At 39.1% G+C, this 27,759-nt stretch overlaps 1 protein-coding gene across 1 annotated transcript; it reads right to left on the reverse strand.

The window, feature by feature from the left end:
* Nucleotides 1-15: 15 nt before the first annotated feature.
* Nucleotides 16-25,282, reverse strand: LOC137341244 (myosin-1B-like). Its single transcript, XM_068004330.1, has 39 exons — nt 25,071-25,282; nt 24,820-24,963; nt 23,876-24,032; nt 23,692-23,719; nt 23,215-23,323; nt 23,014-23,106; nt 22,776-22,839; nt 22,570-22,668; nt 22,306-22,409; nt 21,817-21,955; nt 18,400-18,518; nt 18,149-18,298; nt 17,888-18,058; nt 17,500-17,800; nt 17,325-17,395; nt 17,047-17,134; nt 16,790-16,907; nt 16,556-16,679; nt 16,116-16,252; nt 15,722-15,977; nt 15,387-15,629; nt 15,096-15,272; nt 14,854-14,999; nt 14,379-14,469; nt 13,882-14,271; nt 13,635-13,761; nt 13,398-13,516; nt 12,190-12,386; nt 11,910-12,093; nt 11,656-11,821; nt 11,410-11,534; nt 7,371-7,679; nt 6,923-7,126; nt 6,699-6,824; nt 6,394-6,564; nt 6,136-6,240; nt 5,900-5,995; nt 494-628; nt 16-45 (listed from the first exon to the last, which is right to left on the reverse strand). Exons 1-39 carry the CDS (start codon nt 25,272-25,274, stop codon nt 31-33), a joined length of 5,802 nt encoding a protein of 1,933 aa, XP_067860431.1. The 5' UTR covers nt 25,275-25,282; the 3' UTR covers nt 16-30.
* Between the last annotated feature and the right edge of the window lie 2,477 nt (nt 25,283-27,759).

Raw genomic sequence — 27,759 nt, forward strand, 5'->3', positions numbered from 1 at the left:
TTTCTTCTCTGGAATATTCCATCTTTTCTTCTACTCTTCAGCTACCTAATGTGAGAAAGAAAATGCAAGTTGTTAAATTAATACAATGAAAAGAGTGCTTTTAAAATACTACACATTTAATCTAGAAAATGCATCCAATATTTTGAATTAAACTGCAGTTACATTAAAAGGTAGTATCTATTAAATGCAATGCTCAGCTGCTAGGCTTAAATGATACTGCCGGTGCACCTTCTAGTGTATCAAAAAGGAACTTGAGCACTTTAAAATGTGCTACTCCAATGCAAACCTGAAGTGATGCGAGACAACTGTTGCTTTAGTGCTCTTGGGAGTCAATTGGCAGACCTGACTCCCAAGTTATTCTGCCGTTTTTGTGTTGATGCGCACTCAAATGGCTTTGCACTGATGTGAAAGTGGTACTATAACTGCAGCCTTATCATTATTCAATATGTATTTAACTATGTAACTTATTCAGTTTTAAAATTATTTGCATTACCTTGCCACCAACATCACGGCTTTTTGCCCTAATTTTGTTGACTTGGGATTCTGCTATATCAGCACGCTCTTCAGCTTCTTCTAGCTCATGCTGGACCTTCCTGAACTTGGACAGGTGAACATTGGCTTGTTCCTCCTAAAGAAAATACATACAAAAAACTGTCAGTACAAAATGTTTCCCATTACTTAAGATCAATGAATAGTCACTGAAAAGTACATTTAAATGAAGAATCAAGAAATGGTAAATATGTTAAATATATTTCGCAACAATCTTAAAAAATTCAAGATTGTGATTAAACTCTACATACTATTTTAGGTCAGGGACTTTTGGTCTTAAGTGCTGACCTGGGGGAAAATCAGGATCAATTTCTTCCATAATGGTAATTTTGAGAGTAGAATGGACCATCAATTTGAGATCCATCATGGAGATTCCAGCCCATCACTTAATTCCTTTGAACTTGACAGCTGCCCAGTAGGGCTGACATGCCAGGACTCTGGCATGCAAAGGAGAATTTTGGTTGACATTTTGCTTGATTGGTTCACAATTTGGGGTCAGCTTTATAGGGCAAATTCAGTCAGAATATGGCAGCTGTAGTTGTTTTACACTGGCTTCATTTAAGGAGGAGTTGGCAAGGCTGCTCTTTCTTTTTCCATCGTTTACATAGGTACTGATTTAGACGGAGCTGGAGAGCAACTGCTTTGTTTATATCAGAGCTGCTCCTGTATTCATGGATCTCTTGGTACCATCATCACATGGAGAGCTGCACACATCAATCTAAATTTGCATGCCTCACAGGACCTGTCAGTGTGTGCACGGGTGCGGCTCACATAGTGAGGGTGGAGTACTTCAGAATTATTAAATAAGGTTCCTTGTGATCAGAGTCAATGGGCCATAATTTGCTGTGGCAGGGCTTCTAACAGCGTCTGCCAAATAGTTAGACTTGCCCTTGCCTGTTTAGGTTTTTAAATTTTTTGTATGGCAAGTTGCTGAAAGTGCAAACTGATAAGGTCACGGCGAGGGAAACAGGGCATCTGGGACCTGAGTGAACAGGGCAACCAAAAGGGTATCTCCTTAACCAATCAGATTGAAGGATTGTGAGATTAACTGCCCAAGGACTGAGAAGGAAGTGTAAATTAGAGTGGGTGAATTCAATGTCGAATCAGGTATTGAAAGAGAAATAAAAAGAGGGAAAGAAATATTGGATTAAAAGAGAGAAAGAAAGATTCAGAAAGGAAAATTTTTTTAAAATTTAAATTTAAAATTTGATATTTTTAAAATCTCCAACAACATTTGAAATTTGAGGGAATGAGACTCCACACTTGTAATAATTATTTTTCAGTGCCAGAGAGGTTCATTAGCAGTAAATAACACTTAGCACATCGTTAAAAGAATCTCTGACAGTTAAAAAAATCTCCCTTTGTCTGAATCCAGGCTTAATTAAATATGCACGGACCTTAAATGGCTCCAAGACAGGCTCCTTGTGTCACTTAAGACCAGCCCTAACTTTGTGTGACGAGTTTAGTTCGTATCTACTGTTCAAATACAGCAACTTCATGCCATTCAATGCATTTCAATGGTGAGGCAGACAGCAAGAAGCCGTTTTCGTGAAGCTAATGGTGGAGTGGCGCAATTCAGACAGCAACTTTTGGATATTTGAGTTTAACCACTCATCTGTCCCTTGCCTGAAGTTGCTGTACTATTTGCACATAAGTAACTGTTGCAGACTGGCACATTCCAAGGTCCAGGACTACGTGCTCAGGGATGCACTGAAGCTGGGTGCGGCCGCCGCAAAGGCTCTGTGGGGAAAGGCAACCGTTTGGAGCCTTCCCGCCATTGTATACCGTGGGGCTGCAATCAGGGAAAAACCCCCTCGGGCAGAATGTAAACTTCAAATTGATGTAATGTAACTGTAATGAATCTGTAATGCACCCTGTAAAGAATCTGTAACGTACCTGTTATCAATAATCTGCATTGAGTGTAATGCAATGACGCACCCCAGAGTGTCATGAACTGTAATTATGTCCAATGCGTTCATTGAACTGTACTTGATGTAACCTGCAAATTGTATGATCTGTATTGTGTACGTTTGGAATGTGATATGACAACTGTATTGTATGTATTGCTGCAAATTTTATGAATAAAGTATATTTTTGGGAAAAAAAAATTTGCGCATAAGTAACGGTGCGGGCCATTAGCCTCACCGTTATTTCTGCAATGCAGTGGGAAAAGTATTAACTCAGGGGTCCTACTGATGGGAGAAAATTGAAGGGCGCAATTCATCAAGCTGTTGGTGGCATGAGTTCTGTCAGCATTTGCATGCTGTGCCTTAGTCCTACTCTCCAACTACTTTTTGCAAGTTAATGCCTATGTATATAATAGCAGCAGAAGTAATAACGAAGGTATTATAAAGAAACAAAGAACAAAGTATTGATCGGGCACCTGGGAAACAACCTAAAATTCCTAAAGAAATAAGGGAGAAAATAGAGGAAACTTAAAAAAAAATTTTAGGATCTCTCTAAAGACTGGAGCTGAACTTGAAGTCTAGCGATAGCAAATGTTATTCTGATACTTCAAAATGGGGTGAGATATGAAACCCAGAATTACTACATCTACAGAGGTTAAAGTGCTTGAGGGCTTCATACAGAATACTATCAGTGATCATCTAATGATCCAGAGGCCTTAAAGATTGGTCAGTATGGATTCAGAAATATAATCACGTCTCACTAATCTGCTGGAATTCTTTGAGGAGACAACTAAACAAGCAGACAAGGGCCATCAAATGGAACAAAATAACTTACTTGACTTTTTAAAAGCCAATGGAGACTTGTAAAGAAGGCTAAGGCTCATGGAATAATGGGGTGCTGAAAATTTGCCTGACAATAAGGAGCTGAAGGTGTTGAATGAGAAGGCTCTGTTTCAGAACAGGAGAACAGGAACTAGTGGAGTTGCAAGGGTATCTGTTCCGAGTCCTCTGCTGTTCACAATATTCATAAATAACTTGGCAGGGCAGTTTCTCTTGTGTAATATTATAAAAGTTACTGATAGTGTGGCTAGGTGACAAATATAAGGGAAATACAAAGCATCAATAGATTTGAATCATCTAAGTAATTGCAGCTGCATTTAAAGGTAAATAGTTGTAAAGCAATGTATATTGAAACAACACAGCAAATGTATAGGTGCTGAAAGGGTGTCTCATCAGCAAAAAATAAAGAAGGACAAATATTTGGCTGTGATTGTTGAGCATTCACTGTAGATTTTCAGTTAATGTGAAACTCATAGTATCATGGTATGATACAGCACAGAAGGAGGCCATTCAGCTCATCATGCCTATGCCTGCTCTTTGGTAGAGCTATCCAATTTGTCCCATTCCCCTGCTCTTTCCCCTTAGCTCGGTAATTATTTTCCCCTTTAAATATTTATCCAATTCCCTTTTGAAATTTATTACTGAATCTGCTTCCATCACCCTTCCAGGCAGTACATTCCAAATCATAACAACTTGCTGCGTAAAAAAATGCTTCCTCATGTCACCTCTGGTTCTTTTGTAAATCACTTTAAATCTGTGCCCTCTGTTTACTGACCCTTCTGCCACTGGAAACAGTGATTTTGCTTTTGAACACCTCTATCAAATCTCCTCTGAACCTTCTCTGCTCTAAGGAGAACAACCACAGATTCTCCAGTCTCTCCACATAACTCCAGTCCCTCACCCCTGGTACCGTTCTAGTAAATCTCTTCTGCACCCTTTCTAAGGCCTTGACATCCTTCCTAAAGTGTGGTGCCCAGAATTGAACACAATACTCCAGCTGAGGTCTAACCAGTGTTTTATAACTTCCATGCTTTTGTACTCTATGCTTCTATTAATAAAGCCCAGAATCCCATATGCTATTTTAACAACCTTCTCAACTTGTCCTGCCACCTTCAAAGATTTGTGTGCATACAGCGCCAGGTCTCTCTGGTCCTGCACCCCCTTTAAAATTGTACCATTTAGTTATGTTGCCTCTCTCATTCATCCTACCAAAATGCATCACTTCACACTTCTCTGTGTTAAATTTCATCTGCCATGTGTCTGCCCATTTCACCAGTCTGCCTATGTCCTCCTGAAGTGTGTTACTATCAGCCACATTGTTTACTACATTTCCACGTTTTGTGTCATTTGCAAACTTTGAAATTATACCCTGCATATGCAAGTCCAGGTCATTAATATATTAAAAACAGCAGTGGCCCTAATACTGACCCCTGGGGAACACCACTGTATACTTCCCTCCAGTCTGAAAAACAACCGTTCACCACTACTCTCTGTTTTCAGTCCCTTAGCTAATCTCGTATGCATGTTGCCACAATCCCTTTAATCCCATGGGCTTTAATTTTGCTAACAAGTTTATTATGTGGTACTTTATCAAATGCCTTTTGAAAGTCCACATATGCAACATCAACCGCACTACCCTCATCAACCAACTTAATCAAATAATAAGATATATACCAAAGTTATTTAATTACAAGTTGAGAGAAATTATTCTAGTTTTATGTAGATCATTGATGAAAACACATTTGGAATATTGTGTGCAATTTTGGACACCCTACCTTTCAAAGAACAATGATGCATTGGAGAAGCTTCAGATAAGTGAAACAAGATAATTGCACCTTAGGGCTCTTTTGTATGAGAATACACTCACATAGATGGGCTTTTCATCAGACAAAGAAATTTGAAGGGCGTGATTCAGATCTTCAAAATGCTGAGAGACATAGCTGACTTAGATGTAAGCGGGCTATTTGATTTAGACCACAAGCACAGAATAAGAAGACCTGTTTAAAATTTAAAAGCCTAAAGTTGACTCGTAGCAAATTAGCTGACTGTATCAGTTAGTGGCTTCAGAAAGGGCCTGATTAATGACTGATTGGAGACAGGAATGGAGGTTATAACAATAATCAAGCTGATCAAATATAACATAGAACAGGATAGTTTCTGTGCTTTTGTCATTGGGATGTGGGAAGAATATGTGCAAAGCACAATGGGATGTGGCTAAATAATACAGATGTTGCAAAAGATGAACTTTGTGCTTGGACTTCTTTAAGGATCAGGGAGTATCTAGAAATTTACTTTGAGAATAAATTAGACAGGTAGACTTCTTAATAAGGCAGTTTGTAAATAACTTGTGGAAAGAGAAGGTTTGATAAAGTAAACGGCCTTTTCTCCTTCCATGCTTTCTTATGTAAACATAAATTAGTGATGATTGGGAGGTACAGTAAATGCTGGACATTCATTCTAGCCGTGATTGAAAAAAGTATTGAACTTTACTCTAAATTTCCATAATATGACAATTTAATAAAAAATATTTTAAAAGAAATATAAATGCAGCTGCAGTCCTGTATTTGTTTTATCCTTGAGGTTTAAAATGGAGAATTACTTACAGACTCCTCACATTGTCTCTTGTATGCCTTAACCTTTAGCTGCAGTTTATCAACCAAGTCCTGCAGTCTCAGAACATTCTTTCTATCTTCATCTGACTGTAAATAGTACAAAAGAACAACATTTATCTATATATCATGAAAATAATAGTTATTCTTATAATAATTATATTGTGCCACTGCAGATAATAAGACTCCACAGAATTCTGAAATTGGCACAAGAGAAAACTGTACAATACCTGATAGGACAGCTCCTTGACTCGTCTTTCATATTTGCGAACACCTTTGGTGGCATCAATGCCTCGCTTCTGCTCAGCTTCCAGTTCATTTTCCAGCTCACGCACCTAAACCAGTCACCAAAAGGTATTAATTGTCTTACATTCATGCAAAATTTCCTATGCCTTTTCAAATGATTATTTTTTCCAAATTGTTTCAATATGACCTGTATTCACAAAAATTGGCATGCAGCGGACGATTAATACAATCTTGTCACTTACCCTTGACTCCAGTTTCTGGAGCTGTTTCTTTCCTCCTTTCATTGCCAGCTGCTCAGCCTCATCCAGGCGGTGCTGCAGGTCCTTCACTGTCTGCTCGAGGTTCTTCTTCATTCGTTCAAGGTGAGCACTGGTATCCTGCTCCTTCTTCAGCTCTTCAGCCATCATGGCAGCCTTGTAACAATGAGATAATTGGGCAAATCATTATTCAAGCTCAAACTTGAAATGAAACCAACAAAGTAATTGAAGTGAGACATTCAGTATTTGTAAAAATATGAATAAATAGTAAAAGATAACTTCTGACTTACATCTGTGATAGCCTTCTTTGCTTTATCTTCAGCATTTCTTGATTCCTGAATAGTTTCTTCCATTTCAGTTTGGAGATGATTCAGGTCAGAATCCAGTTTCTTCTTTGTGTTGATGAGACTTGTGTTCTGCAGGAAAAGTCAATTTGTAAGAACTTGTTTTGTAGGATGTGTAAAAAATGCTGCATGTCAATTTGGTTCAAATTTACATGAATGTATGAACAAACCTGAGAGTGCAGCAGCTGTACCCTCTCAGTGACATCACTGAGCTCCTGTTCAGCGATCTTGCGAACTCTATCTGTCTGCTCCAGTGTTGCTCTCATTTCTTCAATCTCAGCCTGCTGCAGGCCGCTTCTGCGCTCAACCATGGCCAATTGCTCCTTTAAGTCTTCCTGGCTTCTGCAAGCATCATCCAGCTGTAACTGGGTATCCTATTTGCAACACAAACATTTATTAGAATGTAAGATTTTATTGTAAACTGAACATTCACATTGTATGTTAGCTCGGATAAATTTTCAGTATTACCACAGTGAATAATACGTTTTCTTTTATCCAAAATGCTTAACAGTTTAAAAAGTCTAAAGGAACCGACAAGGTATAATTCATTTGCTTTTACTAATTATGTTTTAAATGTGATTACATGAAAAACAAAAATAAATGCACTATTGTACAGACCTTTAAATGACCTTGCAGGTTTCTGAGATATTTCTGAGCCTCTGCAGCCTGGCGATTAGCATGACCCAACTGAATTTCCATTTCATTCAGATCTCCTTCCATTTTCTTCTTGATTCTTAAAGCATCATTTCTGCTCCTGACTTCAGACTCCAAGGCAGTTTGCATTGTGTCTATAACCCTCTGGTGGTTCCTTTTCAGCTGATCAATCTCCTCATCTTTCTCTGCAATTTTCCTGTCAACTTCAGATTTTATTTGGTTCAGTTCTAGCTGAACATGGAGGATCTTGCTCTCATCATGTTCCAGGGAAGCCTGCAAAAGGGCATCATACAAAATTTTCAACATATCGCTCATTTGTAGTTATAAGAAGTGCTTGAAGTGACTATGATAGTGTGTACTAACTGCATGCATCTTTGTATGCTAACTTTTAATTATGTCATTGAAAAGAAAATAATGAATGGTTATGATATTATTTGATGAACAATCATTTAAATAAATTAATGTCAAGAGCCCTTACATTTTGAACACCAGGGGGGAAATATTGGATAAGGGCCATTTTTGGGTGCAGGTAACGTGATGCGCTATTACCACCCACCCAATGACCCCAGCGCAGGCAGGACACAAGTTTCGGCCCGCCAGAGGACTTCACTTGCAATCAGCGTTCCATTTCGGGCCTTGCACATGGAATCAATGCAATTCACACTTTCCACCACCAGGGGAGCGCAATCTCTTAAAGGGAGGATGTTTCTTAGAAATCTCTTAAAGGTTGTTATTTGCTGAAAATAGCAGCCTACTGTCTGCACGGAGTCTGAACAGAGATCAGACATCGCACATGTAAAACACCGATGCAGGTCCTATCCCTATATTTACACCATGATGAATAATGTTAAGACATTGAATAAAGATTGCGCACTACTAAATCCCACATCCTCCAATCTGCATGCCAGACCTCACCAATCTGCCGATCTGAATTGGTACCAGGCCTGTGAGAGTGCATCCACCGAGGTTCTCTGCTGATGCACTAGAGGCCTTGGTGCAATAAGTGGACAGAAGGAGGGACATCCTATAACTGCAGGGGGACAAGAGGCCCTCCAGGTATATGCTCAAGAAGCAGTGGGAGGCAGTGGGGGACGAAGTCAGTGCCAGGCACATAGCACCACGAACATGGATGCAGTGCAGGAAGAAGTTCAGTGCTTTGACATGAGTGGTCAAGGTGAGTGAGATCAACTGTCAAGTAACATCTCATACCAACTGAACCACACACTACACCCCCATCACCCACATAACAACAAACTCTTTCCATCAGTACTCAACTCTTCCAACTAGATGCTTCGTCTCACCCTTACACATTACCACTGTTTCAAGGCACCCACCCACAACTCACAGGCCGCACTCACTAGCTATTCAACCATGACAGGCACATCATCTAGACACATGTCCTGCTTTCTTTCTGCGCATACCAGGAGGCAGCAAGTGGCAGTGGGATTTAGCCCCTTGAGTCTGTTCCACCATTCAATGAGATCATGGTGGACCTGTGACCTAACTCCATATACCCACCTTAGACCCATATCACTTAATACCCTTAGTTCACAGAAATCTATCAATCTCAGATTTAACATTCATAAGTGAGCTAGCATCAACTGCCGTCTGCAGAAGAGCGTTCCAAATGTCTCCCACCCTTTGCATGGAGAAGCATTTCCTAACTTCATTCCTGCACGTCCTGGTTCTAGATGTTAGACTATGTCCCCGCATCCTGGTGTTCAAGTCTAGGAGACCTCCAAAAACAGTTACAAATGTCTCAGCAGCCAGGAGCAATAATCCAGTCACTAGCCTGTAAATCCTGCATGGTCCCTTTAAATAGTGCTGGTAGGGGTCCTCCTGGCACTCTAAGACACGTTCAGATGGTCGGGGTTAAGACAGTGTGTAGAGTTGAGCGTTAAGACCCAAAATGGTGTCTATCACTTTAAATCAGCGTTGCACACTGATTGAAGCCATTTTCTCCCTACTTTACATGATTCCAGCGCTCGTTATCTGCGCCTGCGCTAACTCCTATACCAAGGTGGCATCCAGCCCATGTCACGCTGGAAATATGTGTGCGCATCCAAGACGCCATCTTGGATGTCACAGGGCCATGTAGTGCCGAAACAACGGGTGCTACACGGCCCAATTTAGTGCCCAAGATTTTGAAATATGGTGCTTATAATAGTGGCTATGACTTATTAAAGCCAGGGACATATGCAGGGATATCACCATTGTGAGTGACCAGAGATTCCTACAAAGATTCCTATCTATCTATTTTTCTGACTTTAGCAATGCATCATAACATTAACTTTCGAATAAGAATATATAAGAAAAGTGTTGCAACATCTGAGTTTTAAAGGTTTAGCATTTTGCGCTGCAGAAAGCGTGATTCATTACTTGGATCAAACCTATAATATGCCGACATGGCCGAACAATTTAGATCTTGCTCCAAGGTTAAGTAAACTCTGTTTTTGTAAGGTCGTTCACAAAATCCTTTTAAGGAATACCATTCAATGTACGTTTTACTGATGCCTTTCAGTTGATCAAACTGAATTTTTAAAAATCCAGTATACTCGTTAATTGTATCCAGTTGGTGTGTATCAATTGGGAACTCTCTTGCATCCATTAATAAGAGACCTGATCTAGGGTTTGGAGTGGGTAATGTGGCTCTCTGTGGATAAAGGCTTGGAAGTAACTGAAGACCAGGCTCTAGTACGCTATCCTTCACCAATTCGCTATCCAGTTTATAACATACTCAACTAATTTTGCAGCTTTATTGCTTCCAAAATATATTAACTAGTAGACATCCTATGGTATTGCTCATGATGACACCTCTCCTCACGTGATCTTTGTGGCCTTTCTCATTATCTTGCTGTCCCTCTGATCACTCTGTCTCTCCATCTCTCTCTTTCACATTCTCTTCTCTCTCTCTGATCGCTGGGAAAGAGGGCCACCTTTTCTAATGGTTTAAAAACAAACTGGGGGGATGGCAGTGAAGATCAGGGAGCAGGGCTGCACTTCTTAAACTTTTTATGCAGCTGACAGAAGGGAGACTGGGCCCTAATGCGATTCAGAAGAGCAACAGCAGGCTCAACAATTGGGGAGTGGCTGAGTCAGGGAAAGCAGCAGGAGCAGTGCTGGAATCCTTGCAGGCTAAGAACAAAAGCCACCAGGAATAGGACTGAGGCCAGCTGAGACACAACACCTGAGGCACACACAGAATTTTTAAAAAGATTTCAGAGTGGAACTGAAAGAAAGAGCTGCTCGAACCAGGGTTAGGACATAAGAACATAAGAACATAAGAAATAGGAGCAGGAGTAGGCCAATCGGCCCCTCGAGCCTGCTCCGCCATTCAATAAGATCATGGCTGATCTGATCCTAACCTCAAATCTAAATTCATGTCCAATTTCCTACCCGCTCCCCGTAACCCCTAATTCCCTGGCAGCACCTGGCAATGCCTGAGACAGACACAAGTTTTTTAAAATATTGCAGAGTGGGGTCAGACTGGGCAGGGACCAAAAGTCACACAAGTCAGTAATTTAAATTGGAGCAATGCTGAGGTGCCAAAAGCCAGGCTAGGAGGGAATGGGTTCAGCAACTGAGGGCTGCTTTTAAATTGCAGTGGAAAAAGACACAGAGACAAGCAGCTAGAAAAATAACATTGGTTGGGGAGCAAAATAGCAGCAGCTGGAAGATGAGAAACAGAAAGCACTACAGCACCATCCATCAGTGATGGTGGGGCTGGGTGACAGGAGATGGAGGTATTGCAGTGGCAGGATGGTGCAGCTACAGGGACATAGGAAAATTTAATGGAAAATATGGACAAAGTTGACACTAAATCGTGACCAAAAATCATGACAACAAGAAGTAAGGCATGTTAATAGGAGGTGTGTTCTCTCTAAAACTCTTAATATAATATAGATTTATTTATTATATATCCATAAATATTAGGATTCAACAAATGCTGTTCTAAATTACAATTTCTAATATGTACTTCCAAAATAATAATTATTATTTTTACCTCTGCCTCCTCCAAAGCAGACTGGATTTCACTCTTCTCCTGCTCAGCTGCCTTCTTTGCTTTTTCTAGCTCATGGAGGGCCTTGCCGCTTTCACCTAGCTGTTCAGTCAGATCAGAAATCTCCTCTGTTTTATGAAAAAAATTACAAATTATAGCAAATCTGTAATGATAACATCTAAAGTAAAAGTAGAAATTTAACAATAGCAACATTTAAAAATATTGAAACAACAAAAGATCAAAACTTACGCTGCAGGTTCTTGTTTTCTCGTTTAAGAGTTTCGAGATGATCCAGAGACTCCTCATAGGCATTTTTCATCTTGAAGATCTCAGTACTCAGACTGCGGGATTCCTTCTGAGATGCTTCCAGTTCAGCCTGGCTTTCTTCGAATTTCTGCTTCCACTCTGCCAGAACCTTTATTGTACAATTGAAAAAGTTACAAGACAAATATTAGGAGAGAGAAAGAAAGATTATGATCATGCCTTTGGAATATGACTCTTACCTTGTCAAAGTTTCTCTGTTTCTTGTCAAGAGCTGCAGCTGCTGAATTGGCCCTCTCCACATCAATCATAAGATCCTCTACTTCACCCTGCAATCTCTGTTTTGTCTTTTCCAATGAAGCACATTTTGAGTTCACAGCTTCAATGTGCTCTTCTGCATCCTGCAGACGCTGAGCAAGTTTTTTTCTGAAAAGGACAAGACCAAAGTAGTTGAAGTAACATAAAATATTAATTGACAGAATAAGTAGTATGAAACCATATTCTCATTTTATTATAACATACTTGGCCTCCTCCAGTTCCTCTGTGCGCTGGATTGCATCAGTTTCATATTTGGTTCGCCACTGAGCGACTTCGCTGTTGGCCTTGGACATGCCACGCTGGAGCTCGGCCTTTGCTTCTTGTTCCTCTTCAAATTGCTCACGGAGCAGATCACAGTCATGGCGGGAAGATTGCAAAGCATGTGCCAAAGCATTTTTAGCCTGAAATTGATCAAGAAATGATAATGATGGAATACAAGTTAATAAAATCTATGCTTAAGCCTATGTTGTACTTTGCCGTGACATTACTAAAAATGTTTGCATTTCTAAAAGTAGCATTATAAATCAATCAGCAGTCAAAACCACATAGCACAGTGTAATACTTCAAAAATCACAGGCTTGCAAACAAAACTTTTATCAAAAACAAATTACTAAATATCTATGAACTGGTTAATTGTGATGCAGGTTAATAACGCCATTAAAAAAAGGCAAACCAAGGTACTCGGGCTCATTTCTAGAGGGATCAAATTGAAAAGCAGAGAAGTTGTGTTAAAATGGTAAAGAACCTTGGTTAGAACAATTTGGAATACTTTGCACAGTTCTGGTCTCCATATTATAAAAAGAATACAGAGGCATTGGAGAAGGTACAAAAAAGATTCACAAGGATGATACCAGAACTGAGAGGATATACTTATCAGGAAAGGCTGAACAGGCTGGGGCTCTTTTCTCTGGAAAAGAGAAGACTGAGGGGTGACCTGATAGAGGTCTTTAAGATAACGAAAGGGTTTGATAGCATAGACGTAGAGAAAATGTGTGCACTTATGGGAGAATCCAAAACTAGAGGTCATAAATATAAGTTAGTTACTAATAAATCTAATAAGTAATTCAGGATAAACTTCTTTACCCAAAGAGTGGTAAGAATGTGGAATGCGCTACCACAAGGAGTAGTTGAGGCAAATAGCATAGATGCATTTAAAGGGAAGCTAGATAAGCACACGAGGAAGAAAGGAATAAAAGAGTACGCTGATAGGCCTAGATGAAGTAGGGAGGGAGGAGGCTTGTGTGGAGCATAAACGCGGCATCGACCAGTTGGGCCGAATGGCCTGTTTCAGTGCTTCAGACTCGATGTAACTTGATGGTTAAACAATCAGTCCGAATATGTCAAGTGGTATATTCTCGTAAGGAACATTAGTTAAAACTAATACAGGTGTTTTGCTGGAATTATTCCGGTACCTTTGTTTCTTCTTCCAATTGCCGCTTGAGCTCTTCAACCTGCTGAGTAAATCCTTGTTTTCCTCTTGTCAGCTGAGATACCAAAGATTCCTTCTCCTCTACCTGGCGATTCAGTTCACCTACAAATCAGAGAGATTGCAAGCAATGAAGCAAAATAATACCACATGCAACTACAAAATAATGTGACTATGTAACAGTTTATAAACAACAATGCAAAATTATGGAACTGATCAATACCGTTCTCAGTTGCAAGACGTGCTTTATGAGTTGATAAATCATTGATCAAATGTTGATGCTCATCATGTTTGGTCTTTAGTTCACTAACCTGGTCTTCAAGAGACCGGGCCACCTTCTCTAGATTTACCTAAAACCAATATACAGAATTTTCAAATAATTTAGGTTTTACAGGTGAGGAAAACCATAAGCTAATTAAATATAATGTAATCAGATGAGGGAACGAGGTTCAAAACATTCAGAACTGTACCTTGGCTTTCGATACAGATTCCAAATTGCTAGCAAGGTCATCAATTTCCATCTTCAGCTCACTCTTTTCCTTCTCGAGCTTCTGTTTCACACGTTGCAGATTGTCAATTTGTTCCCCAAGTTCTGCAACGCTATCGGCCTGCTTCTTACGAAGAGCAGCGGCAATGGCTTCATGCTGCAGGGTAGATTCTTCCAGATCGCGCCGCATTTTCTGAAATTCTGCTTCGCGTTTCTTGTTCATTTCAATCTGTACTGCAGTTGCACCGCCAGCTTCTTCCAGTCGCTCACTGATTTCTTCAAGTTCCCGAGCAAGATCAGCTCTCTGTTTCTCAGTTTTAGCACGAGAGGCACGTTCAGCTTCAATTTCTTCTTCAAGCTCTTCAATACGAGCCTTAACACAAATGTGTGTCTTTTATAATCTTAGAACAAATAACATTAGTTCATGCATGTAACCTTTACAGAGGTAGCATCAATAATTTCACTGGACCTATACATCACCTGTAATTCTTTAATCTTTTTATGCAGCTGGGAAGCCAAAGCCTGCTCATCTTCAACTTTGCCTTGCAGCTGGCTGATTTCGAATTCCTTCCTTTAATAATAAGAATGATAAATAAAGTTGATAGATTTTGAGTATTAATAAAATCACACAAGAAAACTAATTATTTTCTCTGATAATGCTGAGACAATAATACAAATAGGACAGCTAGGGGATATTTAGAATGCAATCTTAATTCAAGAGTTAACATCATATTACTCTTTACGAGAAATATTTTTACACTAGCCGCGTTATCTAACCACAGACATTCCATAAGTTCACATGCTCAAGGTCATGAAAATCAGCTAACTGAAGAATCAAGTTCTGCAATATCAAGTTCTAAAATTAATCAACTATATAACAGGTAGATTCAGAACTCAAGCAACAGTGTGTGAATAAAGGAGTTAAAGCCTCAGATTTATTGTAAGAATAACTGACTTTTTTAGCTTCTCATCCAGTTGCTGCTTATCATTCTCCAAATCCATTATGGTTTCTTGTGACAGCTTCAAATCACCCTCAAACTTCCTCTTGGAGCGTTCCAGATCCATGCGAAGTTTCTTCTCCTGTTCAAGCGAACCTTCGAGCTTTTAAGGAATAAAAAAATCTTTTATCAGAATTTGCTTCAAACAATGACTGCATCCTTAAACCCATTTGACCTAGTTGTGTTTAAGAACAATTACATCATCAACTTGTTGTTCCAGCTTAGTCTTTGATTTGGTTAGAGTGTTGACTTTGTCTTCCTCAGCCTGGAGGTCATCCAAAGTCTGTTGATGGGCCTCTTGGAGGGCTTTCTTTTCCTTTGTTATTTTAGCGATGTTTTCATCGAGACTAGCCATCTCTTCAGTGAGGTTTTTAACCTATGTTCAGCAAAAACAAAACATATAGAAGAATTTCATAAAGTGTAATCAACAGGCATGAAAATCCTTTCGTGAGTTTTATATCTATTATACATAAAAATCATCTATTCATACCTTGTTCTCAGTGGCATGTTTTTCTTTTTCAACTTTGGCTAATGTGAGCTCCAAGTCATCAATATCTTTCTTCAGTTCTGAACACTCATCCTCCAGTTTTCTCTTCTTAGCTGTGAGTTCAGCGTTCATCTCCTCTTCATCTTCCAATCTTTCATTAATTTCCTTCACTTTAGCCTCCAGTTGAATCTTATTTTTAATCAGTCCCTCACACCTTTCTTCCGCATCTGCTAGAGTTTCACCTTCCTGCAAAAAAATGATACAATGAATTACACCAGGCTGTGGTTTTTAGAAGTTATAAACAGAATTTGCTTTATTAAGACTGTGAACGTTGATACCGATTGGACTTGGAGTTGGAGATCATTCTTTTCCTGTGAAAGAGACACCATTTTCTCTTCTAATTCCTTCCTTCGTGCTTCAGATTTAGCAAGTGCCTCCTTAGTTTTCTCAAACTCATCTTTCATATTCGCCATTTCCTTTTCAGTTTCAGCACTCTTCAGAAGAGGTTTGATCTTGAAAAACAATTGCATCCATGGCCAATGTTTGACGTTTGTGAATGAACGGATGTTGTACTGTAGAATGTACAGTGCTTCCCTAAAGGAAACAGTTAGACAGGGAACACAGTTCATAGCAATCCTTCAAAAGATTTTGTGTAAGAGTAAAATGATATATTATATTAAATTATTTTATTGGCAAAAATATTTTTGGGTGTTTATATGTGATGATATTTACCTCCTTTCCATCATTCTCTTAAATTCAACCCTCATTAGGAATCCACGGCACATAGCCTGGGTGCGGGTAACGAGTTGTGCCAACTTTTCATCTCTCATCTCTTCAAGTGCACCCAAGAGCCCAGCCTTGAAAAACACCTTAAATAAATGAAAACAAGTTTTTAGTTTTTATTTTCAATGGGTAGAATAAGTTTGATCTCGGCACTGGATTGGTTTTCCCAATGTACAATGGAGACTGACAAATAATTTTGCCTGCCATTTGCTTTTTTTGCCATTGTGCTGTCCCTATCTTATATAGTTGTGTGTGCGTGGGGGGGTTGGGGAGGGAGGGAGGGATGATTCTCAAATTAAATTCAAAACTGTGCTTCTCTTAGGTGCCATTGTTCATTTTCATCAGCCTATTATTTCACACTGATAAAGTTACGTTTTAAGTATATTTACCTTGGTGTGTCCAAATTTATATTGGGTGTGATCTACATCAATGGATCCCAACAGTTTCTCGGAGGCCTTCTTGCTATCAATGAATTGACCTTCAGGAATGGCACTTGCATTAAGAATCCTGTATCTGTTGTATTAAAGATTTAAATGTATTAGGTTTTTTCCCCTCTTTCAACCACATATACTCAAAATTTTGATAGGACAGAAAACTGAAGTGTAGAGTTTGAGATTCATCACCTTTGCTTGAAGTCACCATAGATGATTCTGCTTGGGAATCCCTTTCTGCAGATTCTGATACCTTCCAGCACACCATTGCACCTCAGCTGGTGTATGACAAGGTGGTTTTCCATAATACCTGATGGACGCAACATAAACATTAAAATACAACACACCACATAATTTCTTTCATGACCTATTATGTTAAAAACGGAGGACTACATCCGTTATTGATTTTACTTGTGAATTGTATTGTATAGAAATGGAATCACACTTGCCTGGTGTCTTTGTCTCATTGGGGATTAAACAACGCACAAAATGTGGATGCGTAGTTCTCAGGTTAGACATCAGCTTGCCTAAGTTTTCCTGTGAGGTGAACAAGAATATAATATTGATTTCCAGTTTCTTCCCATGGTATTTGTAACAATAATACAAGACTGTTCTACTTATTAATCATATTTGACACACTTTAATCAATGTTTTGCTAGCCCAATCATATTTATTAAACCTTAGTTCACCACAGATTGATAAATGTTAATATAAGAGAAAATCATACCCTGAACAGCGCAGATACTGTCTGGAAGGAAGAGCCCTTCTTTTTGCCAGCTTTCTTGCCACTGCTTTCAGCTACAAAGAAGCAACAAAATTGTTTGTTCTAAACTGATTAGGAAAGGGAAGATTGCAATGTTAACAAAAAGGAATATTAACATTTGAGTGTAGTAGAGTTTTACCTTCAGCGGATGCAGCATAGAGATGAGCCAAAAGTTTTACTGATGATTTCTGGAACAGTCCAATCACAGTTTCATTCAGGGGGTCCTTGTTCTTTTCCAGCCAGCCAGTAATGGTATAGTCCACCGTGGCTGCATAATGGACCAGTGAGAAGTGAGCTTCAGGTCTTCCTTTGACCGGCTTGGGTTTCTGGAAGTTGTTTGACTTACCAAGATGCTGGTCATGAAGTTTATTCTTGAAAGAAGTGTCTGAGGCCTTGGGGAACATACACTCCTCTTCCAGGATTGAGAAGATACCCATGGGCTGTGGTAACCATACATATATTAATATCAAGACATTCTTGCAATTGATAAAGTGATACACATTTAAAAATTGCATTGTATCACCTACCTTTTCGATTAGTTCAATGCAAGCAGCCAGATCCATACCAAAGTCAATGAATTCCCAATCAATTCCTTCCTTTTTGTACTCCTCTTGTTCCAGAACAAACATGTGGTGGTTGAAGAACTGCTGCAGTTTCTCATTAGTGAAGTTGATACACAACTGTTCTAAGCTGTTGTACTGAATGAACAGAGTAATTTAAATGTGATGAAATTTTTAAACTGACATTTTAATTGATTTTGTTGCTAAGTTTGTGTTGCTGATTCTTACATCAAAAATTTCGAACCCAGCAATATCCAGCACACCAATGAAAAACTGTCTGGCCTGTTTTGTGTCCAATTGCTGATTGATGCGGATAACCATCCACAAGAACATTTTCTCAAAAATTGATTTGGCAAGGGCACCAACTGAGTTGTAGACCTGAAAGAATACAATATACACTTTAGCCAAAACCAGCAGCCTAAATTAAATTATTTAAATGTTTACACATATAATTTTACTAAAATTCTTGGAAACTGTACCTGCTGGACAGTCTGACCTTTGGTCACAAATTCATTGCCAACCTTTACTCGTGGATAGCATAAAGCCTTTAGCAAATCTGCAGAGTTGAGGCCGGTCAGGTATGCAACCTTGTCAGCATCTAACAAAAAGTAAAGGTGAATTAAGTATATTTTTGAACTATGTATGAATTGATGTTTGGAACAGGGTTTTGCAATACGCATTAAATAAAGTTTTCTGTCATTTACATATTTTTAGTGTTAATTGAACACATACACACTTTTTGATTTTCAGATTAATAATGCTGCTGTATGTGTGACAAAAGTAGAGTCTTGCTGTATTGCAATTTTATATGACTTTAGGTAGATAGGGTGAAAGAAAAAACACGTATTTTTATTGTGCCATATCATGGAGTCTATAATTAAGGATAGGGTGACTGAACACCTCGAGAATTTTCAGTTAATCAGAGAGAGCCAGCATGGATTTGTGAAAGGTGGGTTGTACCTGACAAACCTGACTGAAATTTTTGAAGAGGTGACTAAAGAGTGGACAGGGGAATGTCAATGGATGTTATTTATATGGACTTCCAGAAGACATTTGATAAGGTCCCACATAAGAGACTGTTAGCTAAGTTAGAAGCCCATGGAATCAAGGGAAAAGTACGGACTTGGTTAGGGAATTGGCTGAGTGAAAGGCGACAGAGAGTAGGGATAATGGGTAAGTATTCACATTGGCAGGATGTGACTAGTGGAGTCCCGCAGGGATCTGTCTTGGAGCCTCAATTATTCACAATATTCATTAACGACTTAGGTGAAGGCATAGAAAGTCTCATATCTAAGTTTGCCGATGACACAAAGATTGGTGGCATTGTAAGCAGTGTAGATGAAAACATAAAATTACAAAGCGATATTGATAGATTAGGTGAATGGGCAAAACTGTGGCAAATGGAATTCAATATAGACAAATGTGAGGTCATCCATTTTGGATCAAAAATGGATAGAACTTTCTAAATGGTAAAAAGTTAAAAACAGTGGATGTCCAAAGGGACTTAGGGGTTCAGGTACATAGATCATTGAAGTGTCATGAACAGGTGCAGAAAATAATCAATAAGGCTAATGGAATGCTGGCCTTTATATCTAGAGGACTAGAGTACAAGGGGGCAGAAGTTATGCTGCAGCTACACAAAACCCTGGTTAGACCGCACCTGGAGTACTGAGAGCAGTTCTGGGCACCGCACCTTCGGAAGGTCATATTGGCCTTGGAGGGAGTGCAGCGTAGGTTTACTAGAATGACACCCGGACTTCAAGGATTAAGTTACAAGGAGAGATTACACAAATTGGGGTTGTATTCTCTAGAGTTTCAAAGGTTAAGTGGTGATCTGATCAAAGTTTATAAGATATTAAGGGGAACGGATAGGGTGGATAGAGAGAAACTATTTCCGCTGGTTGGGGATTCTAGGAGTAGGGGGCACAGTCTAAAAATTAGAGCCAGACCTTTCAGGAGTGAGATTAGAAAATATTTCTGCACACAAAGGGTTGTAGAAGTTTGGAACTCTCTTCCGCAAACGGCAATTGATACTAGCTCAATTGCTAAATTTAAATCTGAGATAGATAGCTTTTTGGCAATCAAAGGTATTAAGGGATATGGGCCAAATGCAGGTATATGGAGTTAGATCACAGATCAGCCATGATCTTATCAAATGGCGGAGCAGGCACGAGGGGCTGAATGGCCTACCCCTGTTCCTTTGTTTCCTATGTTTCCTATATCCTCAGAATGTCCTATAGCTTTTTATGAATTTAATGGACTACTTTCAAAATACAGTAACTATTGTTAAAGGGTAAATACAATTAGAAAATCTGCTTCAGTTAGCTGTATCTTGACAAAGTTTTACCTTGTCCTTTGTCAATGGAGTAGCCTATTAGGTTTTATCATTGATGCCACTTGCACATAGAAACTAATTCGTCCATTGGATGGGCTATCTTTCATTGAACTGTTGAAAGCATGGGAATTTATAGACTGGGGAAAGTAGCTTTGTTATCTCTAGTGGCTGATACATTGGGGATATACTTGAGAGGAAGATAATGTCTGAAGATTAATACCTGGAACATGAATGGTTTATTTTGGCATAAAGAGATTTCCATATCTGCTCAAATTTAATTCAGTCTTGAGCTCAGTTTCAGTTCTGGAATTGAGATTTCGATTCCATGGTCCTACACTGGAATCAGGTCACCCATGTACAAACTACACATTGGGATGTTTATGAAAGATTGTTCCTCCCAAAAATCTTGCAAATTAACAAAATCTACAAGCAATATATTCTGCAGAAGATATTTAAAGTCTTTGTGGACTGGTTTTATAAATATTTGTACCATCACTATTTTACTGCATTTTCTGCTCATATGTATCTTACTTGTAAATCTGACTTAGTTTTAGCCTGAACATAACAGTTTGGAATTAAATAGAAAAGTGTGGTGAACATCTTGTTCTCTGGTGTTAAACCTTAATTAAGGGCTAATTGTTAATATGGTGACGTGCTATCCCGTTCACATCACGCAAACAGAGTGCAGTTTTTTTGTTCACTGAAGACTCATTCTGCTAATGAAAACTATTAAAAATGTTGTGAGAAAGCCGAGTTGAATATACATATTAAACCAATGAATCTTCTGTTTCATTGCTTATGGTGAACCCGGAATATGCTGCTTTGGAATAGCAGTGTAGGAAGCACCAAAGCGAAGTCTCAGTCGCCCTCAGCTCGCAGAAACCTCTGATCATTTGGTGAGCAGTGCTCAACGTGCCCTGGTAGGATGAATGGTTCAGGGAACAGTTAAGCGACTCTTAAGGGACTCTTAAGTGTACATTCATACACCGTCCATTGCGTCACTGCAAAATAGTTCCCGCTTCGCAGTGACTGTAAAAACAATGTGTAAACAGGGTTGCTGGCAGATCGAATCAATCTCCAGACCTGGCTTTCTATCCCCAACACCAACTGGTTTCAAATCTCAACTGCAAATCTCAACCTCAGTGCACGTGCTATCTGCTGCTGTTCGGTACCAAAGGTAGATTTTAGTAGAGACAAGAAGGAGAAACGCTAAATACTCATCCTAAATTGTTGGTCTTTCCTGGCGATTAAGTAACAATATTAAACCAGAAAAAAAGACTGAAAAATCACCACCAAACGAATCTCTATGACTGAAATCAAGTTTTGGAGGTGCCACTGATGGAGTAAGGACACACACTAAGACTCACATTCAGACGCAGGACTTTCATTGCATAGATAAATAAAGGGTATATCGACAATCTTTACAATTTATTATAGATTCCAGAAATGATATAGTTCCAAAATGTTACAGAACTGTTTACACTTTTTGAATTGTAACATTATTATGAACATATAAATGTTAGTAAATACTGAAGGGAAGTGGGATATATGAAATTGTTACCTTCTGTGCCTTCGGGCTCAGCCTGCTCCTCACGCTGCTTTTGCTTGAATTTCATATTACCAAAGTGCATTACTGAACCAGTCAGTTTGTAGATGCCCCATTTCTCCTCAATGACAAAGCCCAGGATATCGATAGCGGTCTTTAAATCCAAACAATAAAGTTAGAATTCAACAAAAACACTAATATACTGAAACAGAATTATCTAATTAGTTGCGGAAACGTTTAAAATTTACTTTAAAACGTCATTATGCCGGGTCTTCCACCCCAATAACTCTTTTAATTTATTTTTTTTACCAACGGCGTAGATCCATTGGTATCATCACCATTTTTGATAATAATCCTTATTTATTGCTGCCATATCAAGTTCGTTCTAGACATGTGCGTTTTGTAGCAAAATGGATAATTGGTAACGGTCGGTTAAATATGCACATTGTGTATGATCCATAGCTCGCAATAAAGAATAAAAGTACAGATATAACTGATACTCACATCAGTCGCTACCAGTTCTTCCGTATCGTCAATACTCTTGACAGTAATCTCACCCTGGCTGATGAATTGATAATCATAGGGATTGGTGGTAATGAGACAAGCCTCTGAAGAAAACAAAATAAATTATTTGTAGGACGATTTGTGACGGAGATACAGGTACATTGCAAACATTAACATATCACAATCCGTTATAACTAACGGTTACTATTTTAGCAAAGAACAAAAAAAATGAGTGTAACAACATTCCAAAACTTCCGACCTTACCAACAATTTCTGGTTTGTGGTTGGTCATCATCTGGTAGAAAATGTGGTAACTCCTTTCAGCTTTTAGCTGGAATGTTACTCTGGATTTTTCCAGTAGATCTGTAGAGACATGTGCACATACAGATGTAGATTTACTGAAGAACCAGGCTACATGACAACAAATTGATTTACGGCTGATATTTCAAATCAAGTTCAGCGGCACTTACAGGTTTCAATATCGGCTGAAGCCAGTTTCCCGGTGGTACCGAAATGAATTCTGATAAATTTACCCTTGAAATTTAAAGGTTATTCAAGTCAGAGATTTGAAACACGATTTCACAACACGCGCAGAATTCCACTTGTGTTATCGAAAACATATTGACTGTTACACTGGATTGTTAATCAATATCGTGCACACTATGGGCTATGATATATGCAACTGTAGGAAATCTTCAAGGAACTTACAAAGCGAGATGAGTTGTCATTTCTCACTGTCTTGGCATTACCAAAGGCTTCCAGCAACGGGTTAGCCTGGATGATTTGATCCTCCAGGGTTCCCTGCAAAAATACTTTTGATTACCGCGAGTAATTAAAGCGAAGAAATTAATTATAACTAAACACAAGAGGTTGCCATATTTTATTGTATCAGTTTTGTCTTGCCTGTACCTTCCCAGCTGATTGAGTCTCCTTCTTCTTATCACTTGTAGTTGCAACCGATGCAAAGTACTGGATGACACGTTTCGTGTTCACAGTCTTTCCGGCACCGGATTCTCCGCTGGATGGGATTGGAGTCGAAAATGAATAAATCAGCTGTTTACCGCGCGAACAAAGTGATTTAAAAAGACCGGAGTCAATTACAATTGTAAACAATTTTACAACACCAAGTTATAGTCCAGCAATTTTATTTTAAATTCACAAGCTTTCGGAGGCTTCCTCCTTCGTCAGGTAAATGTTTACCTGACGAAGGAGGAAGCCTCCGAAAGCTTGTGAATTTAAAATAAAATTGCTGGACTATAACTTGGTGTTGTAAAATTGTTTACAATTGTCAACCCCAGTCCATCACCGGCATCTCCACATCACAATTACAATTGTATCAGATAACTACCAAGCTCTACGGGACGATATTAAACCAGCAACACTTACGTGATCAAGATAGACTGGTTTTCACGATCTGTGAATAAGACGAACACAAGTTCAACGCTCAGAGTTCAGATAACAGAGAGAACGATGCATAAATTCGTTCCATGATTCTGGGTTCAACAAGAATCCAAAGTAATTCAGCGCTGAATTAGCAACAGTAAAAAAAAATCAAAACCTACATACTTACCCGTTTGCATGGCCTGATAAGCGTTGTCAGAGATGGAGAAGATGTGGGGAGGAGCCTCCTGACGCTTCTTGCCTCTGTAACCAGAGACTACCTCGGGATTGTACACTGGCAACCACTTGTAGGGGTTCACAGTGACACAGAACAACCCAGAGTAGGTCTAAAGTCAGAGAAAATGGATTTTATAATTAAAAACCTTTAATGTATGCATTAATCGTTTACATGTTGCAACTTAAAGGTGCTGCAGGAACAGAACGACCTGGGGCGTAGGTACACAAATCTTTGAAGGTGTCAGGGTAAGTTGAGGTGGCTTTTGAAAAAGCATACGGGATCCTTGGCTTTATAAATAGAGGCATAGAATACAAGAGCAAGGAAGTTATGCTAAACCTTTATAAATCACTGGTTAGGCCTCAGCTGGAGTATTGTGTTCAATTCTGGGCACCACATTTTAGGAAGGATGTCAAGACCTCAGAGAGGCTCCAGAGGTGATTTACTAGAATGGTACTGGGGATGAGGGGCTTCAGTTATGTGGAGGCACTAGAGAAACTGGGACTGTTCTCCGTATAGCAGAGAATGTTAAGAGGAGATTTATTAGAGGCATTCAAAATTAGGAAGGGTATTGATAGAGTAAATAACAAGAAATTGTTTTCAGTAGCAGCAGGGTCGGTAGCCAGAGGATACAGATTTAAAGTAATTAGTAAAAGAATCAAAGGGGAGGAGAGGAGATTTTTTTTTACACAGGAAGTTGTTAGAATCTGGAACACACTGCCTGAAAGGGCGGTGGAAGCAGATTCAGTGGTAACTTTCAAAAGGGAATTGGATATATACTCAAAATAGAAACATTTGCAGGTCTATGGGGAAAGAGCGGGAGCCAATTGGATAGCTCTTTCAAAGAATGGCCTCTTTCTGTGCTGTATGAGTCTATGATCTGAAGCTATTGTACTTACATAGATCATCCAGGCTGCATAACGCTCTTTGAGGTTATACAGCACAGATGCTTCATTCAGGTGGGTCATCATGACCATGTCCTCGACTTTATCGAATTTTGGAGGATTCATTGGGAAGACTTGATCATCTTTAACAGTTACGGTCTGAAAAATAACCAACAGATCTAACATGTTATTTAAAGAAATGTGGCTTTCTTGAAGGCAACAAGGCTTTTTAGAATAATTTATTTCTTTTTCAATTTTCAACTGACCCTCTTGTCTAATAATGTCTCCACGGTGGCTTTACCACCCTCCTTGCTCTTGAGTGTACCTTTAACGTACAATTCTTTATCGTCGTGTACAAAGCAGGCAGATTTAGCATCGAATGGAAGGTTCTGAGCTTCCAGCCTTTCCTTATCAGTCTTACGCAAATACGGCGCCGCCGCTCCAAACACTGCCATTTCCGAATCCCCCATGGCTTCGCTTTACTGTTGAAACACGTGCAAAATTATAAACTGTACAATCCAATCCAATAAAATCAACAAGCGCTAAACTGTCCCACCAAAATTAAAACTTCCTGATATAAATGCGTTGCCTCTTCCCCTCCCTCTCTCCCCCATTCCCATAATTCAGTGATAGGTGCACTCTCTATTTTGAATTGTCGCGCAGACCAGGACGGTCTCAGATTGGCGACCTGCTCTGAGCTGATTTACTCCTTGTGTATCCCCCATGGCTTCGGTTTATTGCTGAAATATACGTGCATATTTATATAAATAATGTGACCCGAATAAAATCAGCAAATTTTACTGCATTACTTGTTGACACGAATAAATAATTCCTTTGTTGATCAGAAAGCAAGACAGCTCATATTGAAACTTAGTCTAATTAGCTATTACTTGGAGGAAAAATAACCAGTTAATTCCTATTGATTTATTTGTGAATTTAATTGTGAATTGTGATGATGTCTTGTTCTTTTATTTGATTTTGTTCAATATCGCAGTAATTCATGAACTAGAATTAATTTTATTGCATGCAATTAAAAGTTTGTGAATTTAATTGCAAAGTCCACTAAATATCATATCCTTTATTATTTAGTGTAAATTTTTCACTCCTTCATATAGTTGATGTTTTTGTGATTTTATTGACACCAGATTGCAAAATACAGTTTTTTATCTTCAAGACTATAAGACCGTATAAGGGGCCTTGATGAGCTATGTATTAGCATCAGGAAAAACTTTTTAAAGCAGCGAGTAGTTATGATCTGGAATGTGCTGCCTGAAAGGGTGGAGGATGCAGATTCAATTGTGGCTTTCAAAAAGGAATTGGATAAACATTTGAAGAGAAAAAAAATTGCAGGGCTACGGGGAAAAAGCAGGGGATTTGGAGTAACTGGATTGCTCTTACAAGGAGCTGGCACAGGCTCAATGGACTGAATGGCCTCCTTCTGTGCTGTAACAATTCTATGATTCTATGATCACATTCAGCTGTTTCTCATATAAAACATATTGTTGGTATTCTCCTGGTAGCCGAATGTGGCTTTGAATTTTCAAAACCAGAGCAATTGTGTATCGCTTAATTTAGTCGTGCTGCAAATGAGACAAATAGTTTGAACATCCCATGTTCACATATCTTTTTAATGTAATGTTCATTGCCTGGCACGTTTAGAATACCTTGACTGCCACCCCACCTTAAACATTCACTCCCTCCACCACCGCGCACTGTGGCTGCAGTGTGTACCATCTACAGGATATACTGCAGCAACTCGCCAAGGCTTCTTCGACAGCACCTCCCAAACCCATGACCTCTACCAGCTGGAAGGAAAAGGGCAGCAGGCGCATGGGAAGGCCACCACCTGCACGTTCCCCTTCAAGTCACACAACATCCTTACTTGGAAATACATCGCCATTCCCTCATCATCGCTGGGTCAAAATCCTGGAACTCCCTACCTAACAGCACTGTGGGAATACTTTCACCACACGGACTGCAGCGGCTCAAGAAGACGGCTCCCCGCCACCTTCTCAAGGGCAATTAGGGAAGGGAAATAAATGCTGGCCTTTCCCACATCCCATGAATGAATAAAAAAACCGAAATGATTTAAACATCGTTCAGTGAAAAGTAAATGATATAGCACATTATGTTTCAATTACGCTAAATAATACTTCTGTGTTCAGTGATTTCGTAATTGTAAGATGTGATGATTGCCGCACCACTGTTTGCATAAAATGTGAGCGGTATTTATATGTCATTGAACTGATACATGATGCTGTGTTGATCTATGCTGATCCACCTGCTTGTAGTGCGGTATCAGATAACAACCAGTGGGGAGTTATTGAAGTCTAATTAACAGGTAATTGAACTTTATGTCCTGTGTCTGAAAGATAACCAGCACTTATGATCAAACTCAATTTCAAACTATGGTATTAAACTTTTCTGATTAGTTATCTATTTAAGAAATGTAGTTTACATTTGGTTGTCTTAACATTGCTTGTCTTAACATCCGTTACCTTTATCAGTCCAAGGCAAAATCCTCCACAGCAATTCTAGCAAAAGAAAAGACATAATAGGTAAATTAATTTTATTTCCTTAGATCTGATTTAAATGTACCAATTACATTTATAACCTCTGGCCCTTACTTACTTTGAGATAATTTTCTGGATTGATTTTTTCTGTTATATCATTTAATAATTTACTTAACTTAATGAGGTCCTCTCCTCCCTCTGCTTCACTGGGAAAAAGTATCAGAAACCTAATTAAGATGAAGAAAGTTAGTGAGAAACTTACCCCGATGGTAGGACACCAACAGCTTTCAGTCTTCTTTGGACAACTTATATATACTTTTTATTTTGTCAGCACAGCAAGTCCAGTTCCTATATTTAGTATACAAAAGCCTGATGAGCAGATTTGATTATTGCATTAGCTGGTATTCTAATATCAGGATATAATTAGAGAAGCAACGTCAGT

The sequence above is a fragment of the Heptranchias perlo genome, chromosome 23 (genome assembly GCF_035084215.1).
Source record: "Heptranchias perlo isolate sHepPer1 chromosome 23, sHepPer1.hap1, whole genome shotgun sequence".
NCBI lineage: Eukaryota > Metazoa > Chordata > Chondrichthyes > Hexanchiformes > Hexanchidae > Heptranchias > Heptranchias perlo.

Bases quoted from the DNA above. Each gene is read 5' to 3' on its own strand.
- LOC137341244 (XM_068004330.1), bottom strand. From the start codon at position 25,274: ATGGGGGATTCGGAAATGGCAGTGTTTGGAGCGGCGGCGCCGTATTTG. The intron at 23,324-23,691 runs GTAAGTGTTGCT...AATCCCATCCAG, and splicing joins AACCAGTCTATCTTGATCAC to CGGAGAATCCGGTGCCGGAA. The intron at 6,241-6,393 runs GTAAGTGACAAG...TGACTGGTTTAG, and splicing joins TCCAGAAACTGGAGTCAAGG to GTGCGTGAGCTGGAAAATGA.